The following is a 22,716-nucleotide window of genomic DNA, read 5'->3' on the forward strand; positions in this document are numbered from 1 at the left end:
CCTCAGTGAACCTATCTTAGTGTAAAGAAAAAAAATGAGCTCCTCTGCTTATATAAAGCAAACAATTTTAACATGTTTATGTTATTCATCTCTAAATCTGGGCTGTGGTCTGGACCAGACTGTTCATCATTGTCTACTCAGCAACAGGAAGGAGGCAGCGAGGCTGCACTTGCTGGCTGCTGTGGCCAGGCGGTGCCCAGGGCACCTGAGCACAGAAGCACTGTAATCCCTGCACCGCTATATTTACAGTGCAAATATCTCATACTCCATCCAATGTCTGCAAGTATGCCTGGCTAAGGTAAAGGCAGTGTTGGGGATGTGCCTCTTTGTAGATCAAATCAGCATCTTTTGGACAGAGAGCAGAGAAGATCTTCCTCTTTTCCCTCCATCCCACAAGGCCATTTCTGGAACGGATTCACCCACTATATTTTGAGTCCATGCTGTATTACATTCTGTGGGGATAAAGAAGAATCTATGTAACACCAATAGGAAATGACACACTCTTCACAGGGCAGATCACACAACCTGAGCTCTATCATCTTCTTTTTAATGACTTTGTTGGGTTTTTTTTACCCTTTTATTTTATCTTTTGATTCTGGCCAAAGAGATAGTTATAGTCCATACATAGTAGACATTTACAGATGTTGTATTTTTCCATGATTTCTCTTTTGTCTTCAAATTACAGTAAGTAGACTGATATTTTTTTTTAATGAACTGAGCATATGCTAAATATATTTATTGCCTTTTATCAAAGCACACAGGCAGCACAGTGATGAGCACTCAAAAATAGACAGTGAGAGATAAAAGTAATTTTTGCATTACAAAAGAATTCACAGACTAGCAATCATCTGCTTAGTCAATTTTTTGATTCTAGGGTGCTCTGTATTTATATCATACACAAGATAAAAGGAGTATTTCTGCTGCTTTGTTTCAGATTATTTATGTTTCATGAACTGCGATTCAACTGCTTGTTCACACTCAATTTCACACAAGTATGAGGATGTTTTGTAGATGCAACAAATCAGTGTTGCATCATGTCACAGAACAGCACATGCCATTTCTCCTGGGGTGAGGCATTTCAAGGCAGTCATTAGCTAAGGGGACTTACTTGACACCCATGTTTGTCTTGAGTTACCTTTATCTGTGTATCGGAAAGGTCAAATGAGGATCAACCATTCTCACCAGGGAAAGATGCCTGCAGAGCCCTAAAGAATCATAGAATCACAAAATCATAGAATCAGTTGGGTTGGAAGGAACCTCTGAGATCATCAAGTCCAACCCTTGATCCACTACCACCATGGTCACTAGACCAGACTAATATCTACCCTAAATCTCCTCTGGCACAGCTTAAGACCATGCTCTCTTGTCTTGCTGATAGTTGCCTGGGAGAAGAGACCAACCCCCACCTGGCTACAACCTCCTTTCAGGTAGTCATAGAGAGTGATGAGGTCTCCCCTGAGCCTCCTCTTCTCCAGGCTAAACAACCCCAGCTCCCTCAGCCTCTCCTCATAGGACTTGTGATCGAGTCCCTTCACCAGCCTTGTTGCTCTTCTCTGGACCTGCTCCAGCACCTCAATATCCTTCCTGAACTGAGGGGCCCAGAACTGGACACAGTACTCGAGGTGAGTATACCAGCACTGAGTATAGGGGAAGAATCACTTCCCTGGACCTGCTGGCCACACTGTTCCTGATACAGGCCAGGATGCCATTGACCTTCTTGGCTACCTGGGCACACTGCTGGCTCATGTTCAGCTTCCTGTCAATCCAAACTCCAAGGTCCCTTTCTGCCTGGCTGCTCTCCAGCCACTCTGTGCCCAGCCTGTAGCACTGCATGGAGTTGTTGTGGCCAAAGTGCAGGACTTGGCACTCGGCCTGGTTGAACCTCATCCCGTTGGAATCAGCCCAACTCTCCAGCCTGTCCAGGTCCCTCTGCAGAGCCCTCCTGCCTTCCAGCTGATCGACACTCCCCCCAACTTAGTGTCATCTGCAAATTTGCTGATGGTGGACTCAATCCCCTCATCTAAACCATCAATAAAGATATTAAACAGGACTGGGCCCAACACTGATCCCTGGGGACACCACTAGTGACAGGGCACCAACTGGATGCAGCACCGTTCACCACCACTCTCTGGGCCCGGCCTTCCAGCCAGTTCCTAACCCAGCACAGAGTGCCCCTGTCCAAACTGTGGTCTGCCAGCTTTTTCAGGAGGATGCTGTGGGAGATGGTGTCAAAGGCTTTGCTGAAGTCCAGGTAGACACATCCACAGCCTTCCCCTCATCCACCAGATGGGTCACCTGATCATAAAAGGAGATCAGGTTGGTCAGACAGGACCTGCCCTTCCTAAACCCATGCTGGCTGGGTCTGATCCCTTGTCCATCCTGTAGATACTGTGTGACTGCACTTAGGATGATCTGCTCCATAACCTTGCCAGGCACTGAGGTCAGGCTGACAGGCCTGTAGTTTCCCAGGTCATCCTTCCAGCCCTTTTTGTGGATGGGCATGACATTCACCAACTTCCAATAATTTGGGACCTCCCCAGTGAGCCAGGACTGTTGGTAGATGATGGAGAGCGGCTTGGCAAGCTCTTCCACCAGCTCCCTCATCACTCCCTGGCTGCCATGTGAAGGGTGAGGAGTGGGAGAGAGACTCTTCATTGTTTTCAGCACGTTTGTGAGGAGAAGCATTGGAACCTGCTGTATGTGGACGGGGGGACAGGAGAAATCTGAGCCTCACAGAAATACTGCTATGCCTTTCACAGGGATCAGTGACTGCAGGCTAATGAGATGAGTGTAGTGTGGAGGAGGTAGATCAGCAATTTGTCACCCAAACTAAAAGTTCAATGTGATCCTGGAAATTAATTTAATACAAAGGACACACTGAAAAAATCTAGTCAGGGCCATGACCATGCATGACCACTTACTAAATGACACAGAGTTAACTGAAGTAGTTTCAGAGCATCTCATTTGTCAAATATTCTGTTCAAACCACGTGAGGCGCAAAAAGTAGAGGTCCTTTCTCATAAAGAGGTGTCAACTCCTTCACTCATCACTGTTGTGTGATACAACATGTTGAGATGCAGGAACCAAGAAAGCCAAACTCCTGAAGCATCAGACTTATTTTTCAAAGTAAAGGCTGTAAGTGTGGGATTCCTGCATTTGGATGGAGCATGTGCAAGAGAGTTCTCTCAGTTAACTGTAGGGCAGGTCCAGCCTCTCTGAAACAGAGTGGGTGCCCAAAGCCCTGCTGCTTTTCTCATGGACCTGATGAACAAAATTCAAATTCAGGTGTCAAATAGCACCTGTTACCAAAGATCTGCTTTTCTGCCTTGATCATCTCCTTCTGCACCATTTAGCATCAAAGACTAACTAGGGGCAACTTTCCTCTCTATTTTCCTGTATATCCCCTCAGTGAGGAGGTCTCATGGGGTGATCTCACTAATAAGTAGCTGAAAGAGAGATAGTTGCACACACACTGCAGGGATGCAGTGTGGTCTAGGGACACTCCTCTTTGTTGAACAGAAATCAGAGTGGCTCCAACAAGACTTAGGGTGACAAGTAAGTAATGCAAACTGAGTCTGGATCAAACCGAGCATCTGTTTTCCCACTCTGAATTTGTTCTAGGAAATTAAAAGCAAGTGAGCCAAATAGGACTTGAGCAGTACCTCTTTACACATATTTTGGAAGTTAAGCTCAAGGGGATCCATGCATATCACAGGGATTTTTTTCTGTGGAATGGGGAACACTTTTAATGAGAGAGGGATGTCAAATGCATGCATTTGGACTGGATGTATAGCAGTGGTACCTTGCACAAAAGAGCTCTTATTACTCTGTCAGTCCTTTAAATGTGTTTCTGTATAACTGCAAAAACATTTAGGCAGTTGGTCACTGAACCTTGGGGTAATCTGCTGGAGCAAATCACTTCAGCTCCACTGGCTTCACAGCAGTTCATGCTGAACGTGCAGATGCAAATCAACAAAAGCACCTACAAGTGGGACTGAGGAGCAATTTCATGACATGAATCATCCTAAAAATCACTTAGATGTATAAAGTCCAAAGATATTTATGTCTCTGATAACCTGTGACTGAGGGTGTTCTATTACTTTATGTCCTAGAGCAGCTGCCAGTTTTATGTGGCTTTTCAAAGCCAAGGGCAAAGTCTCAGAGCTCATCTCTTGTAGACCATCACAAGTTTCTCTTTCAGATGACATCTCAGAGCTGCAGGGATGCCCCAAACACTCAGTCTTTTTTGCACACAGATTGCTGTGGCCACAACACACCCAAGGCAACTCAGTGTCTGCAGTTGGAGAAATGTCTTCTGAGTTTCAGAGTTGGCATAAAGAAATACCACATTTACCCATCCATGTAGATATAAAACTTAAAATATATTTTTAACATACTTGTGGTCAACATATAAGTGCACAACAGGGTCTTGGAGGAGGGATTTAGAGCTTACTGCAAACCCTGCTTTTCCACATAGCTGTTGCAGTCCCACTGAAGCATAGCTCCCATGAGTTGGTGCTTGTAGGATGGGGAGTACTTTGGTATTGATAAAACTTGTTAAAAAATGGAATTAAATACCCATGGGAAGACTTCTCATACTGAGGTATTATGCCCTCTGTGACTATCTACTAGCCTCAGCCATCAGGTGAATATCTGTGATTGAAAAACTGGAAAAAAATTGCATGCTCATTACTTCATTCCCAGCAGTCTTTCCTTTTAACTTGTGAAGTGAGCACATTACCCACAAAACAGGAGACCAGCTGGCTGTGGGAGTGACCCACCAGTGCCCAGGGCTGTGAGGTCCAGACCTTGCAAAGCACATCTGCAGACCATGTACTAGGGGAGGGCAAGCACAGGACCCACAAAATGAGGGGCAGTTTTGGGAACAGCAGCTCCCCCCAGGGTGTCCCCCTGAGGGACTCTCAGCCACTGACTCACAGCCACCTTGGACTGAAGCTCCTCCTGCATTTGCTCCTCCTGCTCCTCTTGCCTCCTTTCTCTGTGTGTGGATGCAGAGGCACTAACAGCTCCCTGGCTGAAGCTAGCAGTCAGATTTAAAGCTGTTGGAGCAGACACAAGAAAGGATATACAGGCAGATGACTAGGTCAGGGACTTGTGGTCACTACGGTCACTTTCTTCATCAGGAAACTTGCTCTAACAACCAAAGCTCAGTAGGGAATTGGCTTTCCTTCTGAGTTACCTGTTGGTAAAGGCTTTTTGTCTCTGATTTCCATTCAGCTCCAACCTGCATGCTTGGGCCTCATTTCTGAGCACCTGTATAATACTGGTGCAGGGAAGGGTGGCAGACCACCAAGCCTGCCTTCTTGATTTACTAGTTTCACACTGATTAAATTCCTCCCATGTGAAGGACCCAGGATTGTGTCTGGACCCAGCTTGGGTCCCTCCAAGAAGGTGCAGTGACTATGCTCTACTGTGATGTACCATCTCACTGCTGTGGGCGCTCTCTGTGTGGATTGTCAACCTGTGTGGAACAAAACTCATGCAGAGAAGTCAGTAAAGACAAGTCCCTAGTGAGGGCAAATCTTAGGAGGAAATTTTTACTGATGAAAGACTAGTTTAGGATGACAGATGTCTGTTTCTAGTTTAAACCTAGGCAGACTTGCCATATTAAGTATATCTGAGTTAAATTTATATCAGCTTGAATGAATACTTTAAAACTGACATACTTTATACCTAAAATGGAACAGATGTTTCGACAGGTTTGGTAATCTTACTGATGCAGGAGCCAGATTCCTCAGATAATCAACAAAGGGAAATATTTTCCCCACCCAAGGGGGGCTTTCAAACCCCTGCTCTCTGTCTCAGTTGGTTAGAGCATGGTGCTAAAAACACCAAGGTTGCGGGTTCAATCCCCATTTGATCCCCATATGGGCCATTCAATTAAGAGTTGGACTTGATGATCCTTGTGGGTCCCTGCCAACTCAGAATGTTCTGAGAAATCTGTGACCTCTCCTTTGGCACAATGCTCCCTTCCTCACTGGCTGTTAAGGGACCTTAGGGTGATCAGGAAGCTAAATTAAACTGTGTGATAGCATTCCACACATAGTGTGCTTTAACTTTTAGTAAGCCTTGAAGTGTTCATGTAGTTGGACTAGATATTCATTGTAGATCCCTTTGTACCAAACTATTCTATTCTATTCTATTCTATTCTATTCTATTCTATTCTATTCTATTCTATTCTATTCTATTCTATTCCCATGTAAAAACCCACTTGTTTTCTCTACATCTTATTCTAAGCTGTTGGAGTAATTTAAATGCAGCTTTAAACCCATGTTGGGGACAGTGGGGAAGAAGGAAAAAGGATCAGGCAAGAAAGATCAAGGAGGATGGAAGAAAGCTCAAGGGTTCACACGAAAAGTAAATCCATAGAGGTGAAGAAGGAAGTAAGTCTGCCTTCAATTCATCACTGTCTTTCTTGTGCAATCTTATGTGGTCTGTGGTGGTTTTTCTCTATGTATTTTGTTGTATTGAGCAAGCCAAAACCCAAAGCTGGAACACTCCCCTAAAGCCCAAAGAACTGCACAAATTTAATCCCTTGACTTTGGTCCTGTGATTGTTAGATTAACTGGCTACCTGAGTTAAAGCATGATTCATTAGCACAGTTAAATGCTGAACCTTTTATGTGTCTTTCACCTCAGTCATTAAATGCATCTGTAACAGAACCCAGAACAGCTGGTTTCACGTATGTTTCATATGACACTGAACAGCCCAGAGACTCGATCACAGAGGTCATATCTCTTGCCACCCTTAAAATACGAATTGCATAGGACTGCTCTTTCTCTGCCCCTTAATGCTCTTGGGCTTAATCTTGGCCACCAAATGTTCAACCTGAAACTGGAGAATCTTGTGGGATTGAGAACTGTCAGTGTGGAAATTCTGACCCTCCATGGATTTAGTTGGCTATTCCTGTGTTTTGAAATACTGTAAGCTGTATGGCCTTGCACTAGCTTGGAAAACACTGGTACAAAATTTGGTTGTCTAGAATTCACATCAATATCTTTGATACTAGAGCAATATTTAAGGCTTTTACAAAACATGTAGTTATTGTATTAATTTATAGCGCGCATGAATCTGCACTATAACAGACATTCATGCTCAACATTGCCTCATATGACATTTGTTTGCAATGTTTTATTTTTGAGCTTCTACATTTTTCAGAGCAGATGTGACCTAGTCTTAAATTTCACAGAAATGAGCAGCATCAATTTTATGAGGTTTTTTGCAGTTTATTCTGGAAAATGGGATAGTGGTGGGGACTAAATCAAGTGTTCAAAAGCAAGCAAGTGCTTAAATGTTTTGTTGGAATTTAATCAGGATAATAAACCTTGGAAATGTGCATATTTCCCTGAGAAATAGTACAGAAAGTCCTGCTTTAGAAAATCAAAAAATAATCTTGGATTCTTTGTTTTATTACAAGATTCCTAGCACTGTTTATTTGTACTGAATCACCTTTTAATGCATGCATCCATGTGGTTTGAATATACACTCCTAGTATTTATCTAGTTCATCATTCCTGTACTATTCAAATGGTGCCCCATGTGGCCTTTATTTCACACTGTGTCTATACTACCCAGCTGCAGCAGAAAGACAAGGCATGCCAAAATTAAAAATAAGGCAAGGATTGTGAATTTCCCACTTCTCTCTATTTCCTTGCCCTAGACAAAGTTTATCTAAAGCCCCAGGAATTGGTTTGCCTTTTCACAGGCTGATTGGTAGTAGTGAAGTGTGATATTTAAGATATTTTTGAATAGTTGGGTGTTAATTACAGGATTTCAAATTGCAGGAGATGTTCTCCAAAATACCAGACAAATAGGTTTATCTTATCTAACTTCATGGAACCTACAAGTGTGAGGACTTTTTAATGTGTCAAAAAGGTAATAAGAAGGAAAAAGTGCTTTTGCAATAATGAGACATGGAAATGTCAATGGGAGCTTCTTACTTATTTTAATATATATTATTATATTTCTCTTATTATAGAGCCTGAATTTAAACTATATACTGAGGTGCACACCTAAAATCAGTGACACCATTTTCACTGACATCTGTGTTCCTGTTCATAACTTTAAGTATGCTAATGAGGGAAAGTCTTGGTACATCAAGACAAGGGATCTGCCTTCTGAGAGACAGAGCCCTTGCTACTGTGAAAAGAGGGAGAGACAACACTATGCCCCAGTCAGTATTCCTGTGTCTCTGCAATGACAGTGGTTCAATTTGCTGTTGCGAGCACACAATTTGGCCCTCCAAGAACTACCTAGAAAAGGTAGGTAACTACCTACAAAAGGTATGTGACTACCTGTGGTTTGTGACTACCTGTGGTTATGCTCCCCTTAAATGAGGATTTGAGTCAGTGTTATGATCCTGGTGCTCTGGATTATTTAAATATCTCTTTTCTAATAGTGCTATGTTAATAAACCCATTGACACAAAGATACTTCTTAAGAGGAATGGTGCCTGTGCTTAAAGTTAGGCATAGTTATAAAGTTCAGCTCATATTAGTAGCCACTGATCAAAATAAGGCATTTTACCTCCAGACTCACTTCATAAAAAAACCCTAGAGAATTAATATTGCTGTGGTTCTAACTAGTAACTGGGCTTAACAATCCTCTTTTGTTCCACAGGGACATTATCTTCTGTAAAGTGATGCACTGTCAAGTGAGTCTCGCATATTCTCTTGTACAAGCTTTGGAATGGTAGTCAAGACTGCTTACCATTAGCCAAATTTGCCCTCCTTACTTTGTAGGTCAAATTTAGGAATTTAATCATTCAGTAAGTAATAGGGTTCTTTGATAATCATATACAAGACAGTGAAAGCTTTTACATTTGTTTCCTTAACCATGTTCTGGGGGAGAAGATCATTGTGACACTGAAATGTGTGAAAAAGTTTCCAGGTCATATGTCAAGCTTCATAAAATCCAATTTCCATTGGGAGAAAGGGCTGGGGAGAAATTTTTTAGAGGCAAACTGATCTTGGGTCAGTTATGTGCAAAAACTAAAACCAGCAGTAGGACTTAAGTGCAAAGTCAGTATCTTATTTCACTTGTAAAGTTCATGAAACTAAAACACGTATTATAAAGTATGAGAAAACAATTATGCCATAAAGGTAAAAATGTGCAATCAATCACATAACTTACTGGCACTGCTGAGGAAGGTGAGACTGGCAGCCAAAGCACAGAGAGCACGGTAAGTCAGCGCATGAAGTCAGGAGACTGTTTCTCCCATGGCATCTGAGTTTCTGTGTCACATTGAGCTCTGTGAGGAAAACCGGGAAGATTTTCTCAAAGGGAAAGGGAACACAGGAGGGCACCCAGCTTCTGGTTGCCTTTGAAAATCAACCATAGTTGCAGAAAATTCTTATGAAAGGAGGAGACATAAAAGACACTTTGTGGTGGTTGAGCACAGAGCCTTCACACCTTCCTCCTGCATTACTCTGGCAGCAACAAAAGCAAAGCCTGAGCAGCAATTTCCAGTGAGGAACTTAAAAAGACTGGATCACTGCAGGCCTCTCACTAAATAAGTCACTACTGTAAAAGGCTGCTTACCTATCTACCAGGAGTTTTGTGAAGCATGCACACAAATCTCTGTTCTGCAAGAGCAAATTTACCTCCCACCTGCTGTGTCCCAACAGTTTTTTCAGCTGTGCAACCCATCAAGGACCAACGTTAGCCCTTGGATACTGGAAAAACAGGTTAATTCACCCCACCCAACTGGGTAATTTCTCCTCTGCATACTTTTTAGAAGTGAAACATGTGATAAGCCAAACTAATTCATGTACAATTTCCTCATGAATTAGAGCCTCTGGCTTCTGCAGTCATTCCTCTGCAAATGCCTCAAAGGATTATCCTCAATTCAATATTCTGAACAAATAAACACCTACAAATGGGAATACATATTTCAGGTTTTAATTAAAAGGCCTTTTTTTGGATGGCAGTAGGTGATTTATTATAATAAGCACATTCTCCCTTGAAAGCTTGTCTAAAATTTTCCTTTTTTCTCTCTTCTTTTTTTCTTTTGCTGCTCCGCAAGTTGTTCTGCCTTGATGGGAGAATTTGAGAGTCGACATAACAAAGGATGAGAGAGAGAGACAGAGACAGTGGCTGTTAATATCCAGTTGCAAACAGAATTGTCATTTCCTACATTGGTTGAAAAAAACTTTTATTAGGGTACCTGAAAAGAGGTACAGACTTACATATCTGCCTACAATAAATCTGGGATGCATCCTTCTTTTTTAACCCCAGCTGGCAACTAAGTATCACACAGCTGCTTTCTCACTCCTTCCCCTGCCCCTTACCCAGCAGGGAGGAGAATTCGAAAAAAAGATAAACCTCATGGGTTGACATAAGAACAGCTTAATAATTGAAACAAGAGAATATATAAAAATAATTCTAATGATAATGATGATAATATTATCAATACTGATAATTGTAATGAAAAGGGGAGCGAGCAAGAGAGAGAGGAATAAAATCCAAGAGAACCAAGTGATGCACTATACAATTGCTCACCACCCACTGACCAATGACCAGTCTGTTCCTGAGCAGTGATCAGTGGCTCCTGGTCAACTCCACCCAATTTATATACTGGGCATGACACTGTATTGTATGGAATATCCTTTTGGCCAGTTCCTGTCAACTGTCCTGGCCATGCTCCCTCCCAGCTTCTTGTGCACCTGCTCACTGGGAATGGGAAACCTAGCACGGGAAACTGAAAAATCCTTGATTTAGAGTAAGCACTACTTAGCAACAACTAAACATCAGTCTCTTATCAACATTATTCTCATACTGAATTGAAAACACAGCACTGTACCAGCTACTGAGAAGAAAATGGCCTCTCTCCCAGCTGAAACCAGGACAATCCTACTATAGATTTGCTGCTGAGCACTTTTTTGGGGGGCAAGATGGGCTACAGATCACATTAACTAAGAGAATTCTACCATTTCTAGATCCTTATATATCTATCACTACTTGTCTGGTAATCCTTCAGATGGGAATCACTGTCTCTGAGAAAGCTCATGTTTGTGACTATTCTGTCAAGATGAAAATGGGCAGTATAGATTTAAGAATATATTGAACAGCTTGCACTAAAAAGGAAAGCCCATATGAGGCATTATATTTCTTTCAAGTTCATGGAGACGAAAATTCAAATAGTAAAAAAGGCATTAAAAATGCAGGCCTACAGTTATGAGAAGGTTAAGGGAGGAAGAATGGCTTGGGAAAATCAGAGGTGAATTACATCTCACTCTTCTCCTTCTCAAGTGGCTGAGAAAACAGGAAGGAACTAATGCATTGGAATCAGTCTCTTCCCCTCTAACCCTCCTGCTCCTCTTGCATAAACTGGAGGAGGCACAAGTGAAGGGTGATTTCAATGGTCCACTGAGGTTCCTTAAAAAAGCGCATGTGAGTTCTCAGCTTGTCTATCAGGTAGTGATGCAAATAGTACAAACACTGGGCAAAAATTTTTATATATTCTGATAGAGCCTCAGAGAAAAAAGGATTAAATCCCACTTGTCCTTAGAATGTTATTTCAAGGAGTCAGCTTAAAGGCTTAACCATTAGAAACAGAATTGTAGTGTACCAGAAGGAAAGAAAAATAATTTAGATTTGCCACACCACATCAACTCCTTTTAGATCATCAATGGTATCAAGTGTCTTGCAACCAGTAGTCATAAAGCTGCTTGGAGAGAAGCACCTTGGAAGCCATAGAATTAATGAACATATTTATTGCCTTTGCCAGGATGCAGCCAAAGGCATGAGGTTAGCTGAGGCTTCTCCTACTCCTCTCTCTCTCAAGCAATATAGCAATTCCACTCCTTTCAATGTGCGCATACAGGGTATGACTGTCAGGCTGGCACTCCGCTGGCAGCTTACACGCTCTGCAAAGCAATACAGCTGCTCATTTGGTCTATATTTGCCAGTTATTAATTTTGAGCAACCACTTCAGTCTCATATCACGGGGCAAAGACAGAAAGACAGCTCTCATTAAGCAAAATCATAGATTTTTAATGCCAGTCACGATCGTCTTTTGCCCCTTGCACAAAATCTTGGGCAGAGTTCCAGTCTGCCTTTTGTGTGTCATACCTCCTTTATCTGCTTTGGAAAACGACAAACTCCCTCTCGCACTCTCTTCTTTCCAGTCTAAGCAACCCTCACTTTTGCCAGCCCCCTGGATTTCTTTCATTGGAATTGCTGCAAAAGCCTTTGCCAGAGTTGCATTGTGTGGGTGCTGGGAGCCATGCTGGGACAGTGCTGGTGCGTGACAGCAGCAGGTGTGTCCCTCCCAAATCCCAGCTCTGTCCCAGTGCTGCAAGTGTTTTCTCATGGGAAAACACCTCATCGCCATGCACACTGTGAAGGCTTGTTCCATCCCTTGCAACATGCCCTTTGAAATCAAGGCCAACTAGGTCTGAAGCTGACCTTTAGTGGGAAGTAGTTGGCTACCTGGGTATTTCTGTTAATACCCAATGGAAACAGAAACCAGGCAAATGAAATGTCTGTGGGGTTTCATAAGCCTGGAAAAAAATATCTGGTCTTGGCAAAGCCAGGCATTAGCCAAGTCCTTTGACTTCTTTCCTGTCATGGCAGCTTCACAGTGGCTTGCTTGCATCCTTCCCCAGTGTTCTTAGATGGTCTATCTGCATCACTTGGTGGGATAATCCCTTCCTTATCTTCCCTTGGACCTCAGGTTGTTAACAACCCAGTCCTCCCTTTCAAAGTCTTACATATTCTGCCTACTTCCCTCCTAAGCTGTAAATCCACCTAATCTCTTTCCAGAGTTTATACCTCAGGAACTTGAATTCTTTCATGTATTGCAGTGACCATTTTCTAAATCTCACCATAAAGAATTTGATCACACAATACAGGTATAGGAAAGAAAAAATGCTAAGCAGCAATTGAATACCAAGGGAATCTAATATTTCATTAATGAGAGCTGCTGAGCAGCTACCAATTTGCTTCTGCCTCCTGGCAGGAGAAAGGTCAAAACAAGGACATTTTTCATTCTTTCACTTCAATACTGAGCACCCTCAAGATCGTGGTATTTCTCAGATATTGTCATATTTTTCTGCTTCTCTGATGTCTCTTACTTTTTTATTTTTTTTTTTAAATTTTCATTTACTGCATATCTGTAAAGAAAGGAAATAAGAGAGATATTACATGAGAGTTTGAGACATCTCTTTGCTTATGGCCCAGGTATAAAGCTCATTAAGTTGGCCACATTGGCTCAAACAAAAAGACCACTCAAACAATACCCAATAGCAGGTACTGAGGGACAATATAGAAGAAAAGGCCCATGCAACATGCAGAGTGTGTCCTTCCACCTATCGGTAGGTCTCCAAACTTCAAGCAAAATGTTGAGGATTTATTTTTGTTATGGTAAACAGTAGTTCTTGATGGATCTTTTTTCACAAACACAGAGAAATAATGTTTAGACAACCAGCATTTAATGATTTAACTCACCAATATTTTTCACACATGAAGCATCTTGTAAAAGTGAGTTCCATAGTTGAAATACACATTGTCTGTAAAAGCATATCCTCCCGTCTCACCTAACTGCTGTCCCTGGTAATTTCACTTGGATTCTCTTGGCTTGTATCTTTAAAAATGTGACTAAAACCAGTCTTCACTTCATCTCCACTGCAACTCTGTTCCCCTCTGCTGTACGTTTTCTAAGCTGAAGAGTCCTCACCTGTTTAACTGCTCTTTGCAGAGCCCATTATACACATTTCTCCATGGCTCATCTACTTCTGAGTTGACCAAATTGACACGTAACGTGACAAATACAGAGGCACAGCATGCTTAATGGCACATTCATTGCCTTCCTAACTGCCAAACCTTTGCAGCCATGGCCTCTGTCTTGCAGAGCTGATACTGTCCCTGAGCTGACCATGGAGGTTTTAACACTTCTGTCCCAAGCACAGCTGGAGTGTGTAGTGCTGTCTGGTTTTCTCCCTGCGTGTTACTTTGCATGTGTTGATAAGGAATTTTATGGGTCGCTGTTCAAAGTACCCAATATTTTGAGATCCTTTTGCAATTCTTTATGATCCTTAATTTTTATTACCCCAAATGATTTTGTACCATTGGTAAGTTTTGCACATACATTCACCTCCCTTTCTTGAGAGATCTGGAAATACAGTATTTGTCTTCCACTCTGAAAACTGGCCATGTCCTTTGTTTCCTGTAACAAACAGTTATTGATCCATAGGAATAGCTTCTTTTATATCCCACAACATTTCTCTAAAGCTCTTTGAGACTGAAAAGCACAGTGGCTCATTCAGTTCTAACCCCATGCCTTAACTCTTTCAAAGAGACATGGTTTTTCTCAACTCTTCTTAAAGACACTGTGCATATCCCCCTTTCCAGCTGAGATTAGTTACCTATATCCTACCTCCAGCCAACAGCTTGGTACAGTGTACCAGGCTGACCCCTTCCTGCATCCTAATGGAATGTTTTCTTCAGTGTTGGCATGTCAGCTCCTCTGTCCCTGTTCTCTCATCCTCTCAGACAGCATGATTTCAAAACACTCAGCTGCTTGATGATGGTACTGCTAGTAATGTTTCAGCAATCATACTGTTTTCTTTGTTCAAACACAGTGTACACCTTTCAGAAAGACACATTCCTTTTTCTAATAGTTTTCTTCATTCAGTACTTTATCTGAGCGGAGCTATTTCACATTTATTTGGTTATATGTGTATTTTAAGCCTTTAACCAGGTAATTTAAACAGTCTCCATAGCACCACTGAATTTACCCTGATCTTTATAGAAAGCAAGCTTATGCTAATATTGTTCTCCTTTTGAAACAAAATCTGGTGGGCTCTTGCTTTTCCATTTCTTCAAGAATACTGAATTTAAAATGTTATAACCAGTGTAGCAGAGCATCTCGGTCACAGTTGCTACTACAGTTGAACTACCCATGCTTAGCACTGAAGCATGATTTGACTTTTTTCTCTCATTAAGTATCAGGCAAAGTGCTAAAAGAAGCCATCATCTCTGGTATCTAAAATATACTCCCAGAACTGTGTTCCATTATGCAATTTATTCAGCCTTAATGGAAGTAGCAGAAATCTTCCATTATTATTCTGTTTCCTGCCTTCGCAGCCCCTGTGACTTTGTTTAGAGGTGAATGTCACCATCGTGGTCAAGGGACTGTTTGTATACCTGAATCCTCTGCTCTTCCCACTTGGGCAAGGAATGTTAGGGCATTTCGTTTTTGTGATATTTAATGAAACAGTTAAGCTTTCTGATCCAATACAGTATTTTTGTCTGCATTTGCAGTAGGTGGGGTTTTTTCTGGACTGTACCATAATAAAGGACCATTAAACTGCACAATTTTTTGTAACTGCTGTCAACATACAGCACACTGCAGGTCAGTAAAGGTGAGTTACTGCCTGCAGCAACAAACCCTGCAGTTGTGGAATCTAGCACAGAGACTCCTGCTGTCTAGCCCTTAGCCATATCTCTTATCTGCATCTGACCTGGAGAGCACCAGCTCTAACTCTTTTCCCATCTGATCCACTAACATCAGGCAAGAGTGGCTGGAGCAGGCACTGAAAACTATTGTTTGTGCAATGTGGTTGCTATCACAACATCCTTTTGAAATACTGTTAGATTACACAGCAGATGGAGGGGGGGAGGTATTTGGATCCTCTTTTCAAGGATAGGCTGATTTCCCCTGTAGAATGCCACTGCTTAGGCTGGTGAAGGCAAAGCACACAGTTGACTTGGCAGTGACTTCAGGAGCATGTAGGTTAAATTTTTTCAGTGTTGTGTGCACACAACACAGAAGGTAGCAGCAGTCATTATGAATTGGAGCCTGAACCTAGTTGCTGGCTCCCCCCAAGAAAGTCACATCCCTGCCATACCTACAGCAGCTGCTGCTTTTTGGCAAAGGTACAAACAGTATACACAATCCCACAGAGGTGCTAAAAGCAAAGAATCGATCGTTATTGCTGCCTCAGCTTGGTGAAAGGAATAAACAGACTGTAGTGTCGGATTTCTACAACTGCTCTTTCTCCGTGAGGAATAAGCCTATCCACTCCTTGCCAGCTAAGTGGAGGTCAGAGCCAGCGGATGTAGCTGCCAGTAGCAGACGTGAAGAACAGTCTGATGGGATCTGTCTGAACTAAGTAACTGGTTGCAGTAAAAGCAGCTAACCACTATTGTGGCTGATGCAGATCCTCAAGTATTTTAGTTTCTTAACAGAAAACCAACATGTTTCAAACCTCCAGACAAATTATACTCAACCTGAAAGGGCTAATCTGTCCTTGGGGAACTGCACAGTATTGGAACTGCTGCAGTGTCACGCATTTCAGCTGTGGCATGAGCCATCCCCCAGTGCCCACAATGCTGCTTTATTCCTGGAGGTTGGTTTATGCCCTGCAGAAAGTGGGCTTGAATTCTTTCAACCTTTATTTTAATCCTAATGTGACTGTAAATATCCCCTTTGCCAGTTTTCAGTGTATAATAATTTTTCCAGCTGAGCTGGCTGCTGGCTGCCAGGCTGTCCTGTGGAGACAAACTTCAGCAGCTGTGCATGCACCTCTCAGAAGGGCTCCTTTGCTTCTCACTTACTGCTTTGCGTTTCAGGTAGCACTCCCTGTCGTGACATATTGTATCAGATGTGACTAACAGGACTGGTTTCAACAGCCCTGATGCTGAGGAGGGGCAAAATACAATCATGATATACCCATGAATTTGCTCAGGTGCAGGGCTAGCTGGCTTGGCAGGGAAAAAGTACCTGCTTGAGAAGTCAGTTTGCTTCTTCTTTGCTCCTTCCTCATCTGTAGACACACTACAGAACAGACTGAGGGCATTTCTTCAGAGCAACATTTGTTTTGTCAGCAGCGAGTGTATTAAACTTTGATGTGATCCAAGTCAGAAAAAAAAAAAGAAAAAAATCTGCCTGCTGTTAGACTTGGTGGCTGTGTTATGGCTGTGTGCCACTTGACTATGCCCAACAGTGTTAGGCCTTTAAGCAGAATGGTCTTGATTCTGCAGAATAAAATCATTACTCTTCTGGGTCACTCACACTGTGGGAGCAAAGCTTTCTATGTTTTTCCCTAAAAAACATAAAAGTCTGGGCCAGGTCCACAAAATATTTTTGAATTCAAATCTCTGGTACAAAGAAATCTAGAGTTTGCTCAAATCTACTCAGTTGATTCAAGTCTTAGGGGTTTTTTTCCCCCTTTTCGCTAGTCCTTTCTAGTCTCCTTCTGGATCACCTTTTTTTTTGTTTTCTACCTTTACCAATACTGTCACAGAGGAACTCTACAAGGATCCAAAGGGATAGGGCAGCATGAAACACACTTGCATGTACAGGTGTACAGGAGCCTATTTTTAAAATATATCTTTAAGACTGCCCAGTTCAAGTGTCCTGAGTAAACTCTTATCTGTCATTTTGCAGAAACAACAGCACAGATGAATTGTTGTTTTTATAATGATGGCCATTATTGCATCACCAAGGGTCTGAAGCCACAGTTCATCCATGTGTGGTGTACCTCTCTGCTCTTGTTCTGGTCATCTGCTAACCCACAACCTCTCCACACAGCAACCTCTTGTTAATGCATCTTGCTTATCAACAAAAGGAGGCTGTTTTTGGTTAGGGTTTGGGTTTGTTTGTGGGGTTTTCTTTGTTTGTCTTCTAATAATCAGAAATGGTACAAATATGTGGTGTCTTTTTTTTGTCTTTTTTTTTCTAATTGCTCTTGCTATCAAGTGGTTACACAGCCAGCTCTTCACATCTGAATTTGCTTTTGTGAGCTAGCAACACCAGCATTTAGATCACCTGTGGTGTGGTGTGATAAGAAGCAGTCAAAAATCAGTCCCTCTCTCTTCATTTATACCTTAGCAATCTCATTTATATCTTAGCAATCTCATTTATATGGAGCAGAGAGCTGGAATAGCAAACATACTTCAGTGTGGCAGCTTGATTTATAAGGTGGCATAAACACATGGTGCCGCTCTGAGGCCGAAGATTATTTTGGTTTGCTGCCCCACTTCCATTAGTGTTATATCAAGAGTTATTTAGTCAGAATTCCCTTTCATACACAGATGTACAGTCAGAGCTCACTTTCCCAGTCCAGTGCCACCCGTCCTTGGCTCAGGGATGAAGGGGTGGTGACCTGGGGTGATGCTGACAGCTGCACATGCTGCTTGCAGAGCATGGGCCCTCACAAACCTAACCCCCTGAAAATAACTTTATTGTTTCAGGTGGCCTCACCTGAATTTATTGACTACCTAGATTTACAGCAAGGAAAGCCATCCTTTCAAAGACAACAATTTTTTTTTTCCTTCTCTTTCAGTGTCCTGGCTGGTCCTAAGTGAAATTTTCCCTGGCGGGATCAGAGGACGGGCTATGGCTTTGACATCTAGCATGAACTGGGGTATAAATCTCCTCATCTCCTTGACATTTTTGACTGTAACTGGTAAGATTTCTCTGTGTCCTTCCAAGTTTATATGCTCTTAGTGAGCAAAATGAATATTTCCTATACAAACAACATTGCTAAAATTGCAGCTGTGATGCCCCAGGAGCCAAGATCTCTGTTTCGGTGTTGGTGTAACATCTTTCTACATTTGTGCTAGTAATTTCAGCCTCACAGTGCTAGCTATCAGACCACCTTGCACATCAACTCCACAGGCTGTGAAATCCAGCTCTTCAAAACACCATTGCCTTAGTAGGTTGAAAACATATAATATTTAGGATTTAGTCCTGCGTCTTCCAAAGTCAATGGAAGTTCTGCTCTAGATCAGACCACAGCTTTTCTGATCAAACATTTTTGAAGGCATTCCCATTTAATTAATTCCTTTTCACAGGAATGTGTTGGCTTTGAGAAAATTTTCTTTAGGAGAAAAGTGTCTTTGTGAGCTAAAAATATTTCACATTTTAATGTGAGAAAGTAGACTACCATATAGTAGCTTCTAATGTGACAATAATCAAAGGAAAAGGTTAAATGTTGATGCTGAAATTTATTGATTAGCAATTTTTTTCTAATTTTATATTATACAAAGTTTTGAAAATTTTAGTTTCAGTCTTATTCCGAGGAAAATATGTGCTGAAAATCAAAATATATAAGGGAGTAGAAATTCCAGAATTTCCTTTAACTCCACATACTCTCCACCAGAGGCAGACAATCAACCCACAAAAAGTCAAGGTGGTTTTCACCCTGTTAGGTGTTTTTTGAGACAGATTTGAAAATGAGTGTGATCTGTGTCTAGAATGGGGTTTCACATTTGTGTTTTCTTTTCTTAAGAAAAAAATAAAGAGAGAAATAATAATAACAATAATAAAACTCCCCATCCTGAGTACTTTCTTGATTAAAACTAGGAAAAATATGCCAGGTAATATTCAGTGTGTCCACATTAGCACTTTAGTTAGATCAACAGTCTTCTTCAGAAGGAAACCATCCAGTTGCCCCCACTCACTGCACTTTGGTTTGCATCACAGAACTGCACTCCTGAACTGCACAGGCTTTTGGACAAAACCAAACAAGAAAATGTGTAGTGAATGCACTCCAGCTGCCAACACTTGGACCAGATTAGAGTTATTCCTAAAGAAACGTCCCCAAAACCAGACAGCACAGACCTAAGGTGCTCAGCATCAGCGGTTTCACCTGAAGGTCCCCTCTTGTCATGGAGTGTTATTTGTTAGTGCACACCTTGCTGCTATCCTGGTCTCAGTTTCAATGACTGTAAAGCTCCAGTAACTCTATTGGCTTAGCTGGGTCTAATCTGGATTTATGGAAGTGTAAGTACATTCTTATTCTACAACAGAAAGGCAGAACTGGAAATTCTACTGTCAAAGGAATACACATGGAGGTCACAGTGGCCAGCAGCACCTGCACTTAGGTATATGATGCAGAAGACACCAGCTGGATTAGAAGCTTCAGCTGCAACTTTTAGCCCGTGATGAAACTGACAAATGTCTCAGTGGTCCAGCTGGGTACAGGCAGCTGTAGCAGCCTGTTGGGTTTGCATGTGCTTTACTTTCTAGGGGCTGCAGAGTTCATCCCTCAGCCTGAGGACCTACCTGCCCCTGGACTGTAGGCTCAGAAAACAGCTAGTTCTTGGATGAGCTCCTTAGGAGTTCAGTCTTGGATCACTTTCTGGCACAGGACCCGTGACTCGCAGTGGAAATGCTGGGAACTGACAGGTGGGGAGGATTAACTGGAGACAACTGTTAACAGTGTAAAACATGCTTGGATTTGCTTCATGAAAGAATGTGGACCAAAACCATACACAGGCAAAAATTCAAGGCTCTTGTGACCCGCGCTGCCTTGGCACAAGCCGGTAGCAATGGCTACTCACTGTTTTCATCCAGAGTGACCGCAAGCAAAATAAATCAACAGGTTCATGCTAAGTGGGTCAATATGGGCTTATCAATTTTCTTTCATAAGGAGTATTAGAAAAAGTAAAGCCACTCTTCTTTTTTGAGCTATGTGAGCTAAGAATTACAGCCTAGCTTCTTTCTAACTTCTGTGCATTAGAGGCTGTATACTATAAAATACAGCAAGAGAAACAAAAAATGCAATATTAGAAGATTTAAAAAGACATGTTTTCTTCCTTTGTAGAGCTCATTGGCTTGTCCTGGGTGTGCTTCATTTACACAATAATGAGCCTAGCGTCCCTGGCTTTTGTTACTGTGTTTATACCAGAGACAAAAGGATGCTCTTTGGAGCAAATATCAACGGAACTAGCTAAACAGTAAGTACCAAGCATGTGACCGCATCCCTCAGGTGCCAGAGGGACAAACACTTTCAATACCGCATGCTAAAAAAATCAAAAAAGGAAAGTGGGGGGCAGGGAGGTTCTCAAAAGATCAGATTTTCTCAAGGCTTGAGGTTGCGCATATTGATCTCAGAGGCCAAGCAAACATTTTGTTGCAGCTGAAGGACTGGCCCTAAAGGGACGGTGGTTTCCAGCACCCCTGTGAGGAACACCTGCAGCCAGACCTGACTTCCCAGCACTTCTGCTGTCTGGCATTCCTGGAGAGGAAGGCAACATGATCTTGCATTTCAGGCTGTGTGTCTTGGTTTGAATGCAGAAAAAGGGAAGGAGAGACACCCTATCTCAAATACTTCTATGAGAGTTTTGATAACTCTTCTAGATGGACATTTTTTGGTGCATATACTGAGTGCCATGGCTCTGTAGACTCTACAAGCTTATATACAAAAAAGGTTCTTTCAGCACAAGTATTGTGTCCCCAGCTCACCACATAAAAAGGGTAGAAGAGCAATGAGAGGGAGGGAGTGCTGGTGATGCAAATGTCATGTGCCTGTTCCTTTATAGGACCCGTTCTGACTGGTTTTGCATCTTTTGACTCTACCTGTCTGTTCTTATCCCTCAGAAATAGAGTGGCCCTTGAAATTACATACATTCAACTGTGCTGGTTTAAGAGCAAACCGGAGGGAGAAATGAATCCAACTTGAGAGTCAGAGTTACAATTTACTAAAAAGATTACAATAAGTACAATGATACAGAAAAAACTGGTTTTAATCCCCAAAGACAGACACATAACCCAGCACCCTGGGACAAGAACAGAACATTATTCATTAGCCCCTGTGCTGAGCACCATGTGGCCCCACTGGGTATTAAGTAAAAGGAAAGGAAAACCTGTTGGTCTGGATGCTGTTCGCAGTCCTGTTGAAATAATGGTTGCAGTCCTGTTGAAGTTCTGGTCTTCCTCTCAGTCTGACAAGTGGCACCAGAAGTCCCAAAACCTGAAGTTTATATATGCTCAAGTTAAGGTGGGAATGCTCAGTACCTCCCCCAGGATGGGGAGTTTCACAATGGGTGATTTAACTCTGTGAGTCATGGGATATTTTTGGAATCTTTGATGGTCTAGGTGTGTCAGCTGCCTATTATGACAGTCCATTGTGACCCATTAGCAGAGATGACCCCTCAGGCTGGGTGTGAAGGTGCCTTTCCAGAGGAGAGTTATCACAGCGGAGTCATTGGTGTGAAAACAGAACACCCCCCTACCTCGAAGGGTTTCTTTAACACTCAGCTTGTAGCCTGAGGTGTCAGGTGTGCCCTGGGCAGCTGCTGCAAACAACCCCTTTATTAAGAGTCCATCAGAAATTACATAGAGGGTATAGAATACACAGTTTTGGTTATACCCACATAGCAACAAACTGGTTCCAGCCCTTGTAACTAGGACATCAACAAAAGTAGCACATCAATTTGGATAACTGAATTAAATGGGCTGCTGATATGCATGCTGTTTGCTTATAATCTCCAAATGCAGGTGTCTTTGACTATAAATTAACCATCACTTTTACTATCAATTTGCTACTGCCTCCATTCTTTTCAGTTGTTTTTTTGCCATTAAAAATTATAGAAAATGCTAAGTAGCACTGTTTTTTAAAATGCAGCACTCTCACGATATGTTCAAAAAGCTGTTCTACAGAAGCTACTTGCTTTTTTGGACTAATCAGAGAAGTTATCGCATAATGATTAAAAGGATAAAGAAGTAATGGGGAAAAATTATGGACAAGATTTTTGCAAGGCTGATGGCTTGGGGTGAGAGAGTCAGACCTTACCACAGCTGGTGGCATACTTGTACAGGCAAGGCATCATTCCCCAGTTCATCCACAGACCTGATGGGGCAATGCAGACTCCTTCACTCTCTCCCTGCTGACAGGCTGCCAGCAGGCTACTGCACCTTGAATCCTGTGTCCAGTTCTGAGCCCTCCAGTACAAGAAAGACATTG

The 22,716-nt window shown here is 42.2% G+C and overlaps 1 protein-coding gene and 2 long non-coding RNA genes across 5 annotated transcripts in view; 1 reads left to right on the forward strand and 2 right to left on the reverse strand.

Annotated features, from left to right (window-relative positions):
* Positions 1-22,716, forward strand: part of SLC2A12 (solute carrier family 2 member 12) — a 35,747-nt gene that overhangs the window by 11,134 nt on the left and 1,897 nt on the right. Inside the window, exons 3-4 of the mRNA XM_027746622.2 lie at positions 18,310-18,432; positions 20,575-20,707. Coding sequence (XP_027602423.1) covers positions 18,310-18,432; positions 20,575-20,707 — 256 coding nt within the window. The remainder of the gene's footprint in view (positions 1-18,309; positions 18,433-20,574; positions 20,708-22,716) is intronic.
* Positions 383-9,262, reverse strand: LOC120323349. Its single transcript, XR_005563700.1, has 4 exons — positions 9,152-9,262; positions 4,945-5,060; positions 1,136-1,205; positions 383-452 (listed from the first exon to the last, which is right to left on the reverse strand). It is a non-coding gene; the product is annotated as an uncharacterized LOC120323349 (long non-coding RNA).
* LOC120323348 lies at positions 9,922-21,800 on the reverse strand. 3 transcript variants are annotated; one of them, XR_005563697.1, is made up of 3 exons: positions 21,617-21,800; positions 20,034-20,149; positions 9,922-10,052 (listed from the first exon to the last, which is right to left on the reverse strand). It is a non-coding gene; the product is annotated as an uncharacterized LOC120323348 (long non-coding RNA). The 3 variants fall into 3 exon arrangements; XR_005563698.1 differs by lacking the exon at positions 9,922-10,052 and adding an exon at positions 14,061-14,186; XR_005563699.1 differs by lacking the exon at positions 9,922-10,052 and adding an exon at positions 19,421-19,475.

This window comes from Pipra filicauda, unplaced genomic scaffold (genome assembly GCF_003945595.2).
Source record: "Pipra filicauda isolate LSUMZ 115617 unplaced genomic scaffold, ASM394559v2 scaffold23_size5868930_pilon, whole genome shotgun sequence".
NCBI lineage: Eukaryota > Metazoa > Chordata > Aves > Passeriformes > Pipridae > Pipra > Pipra filicauda.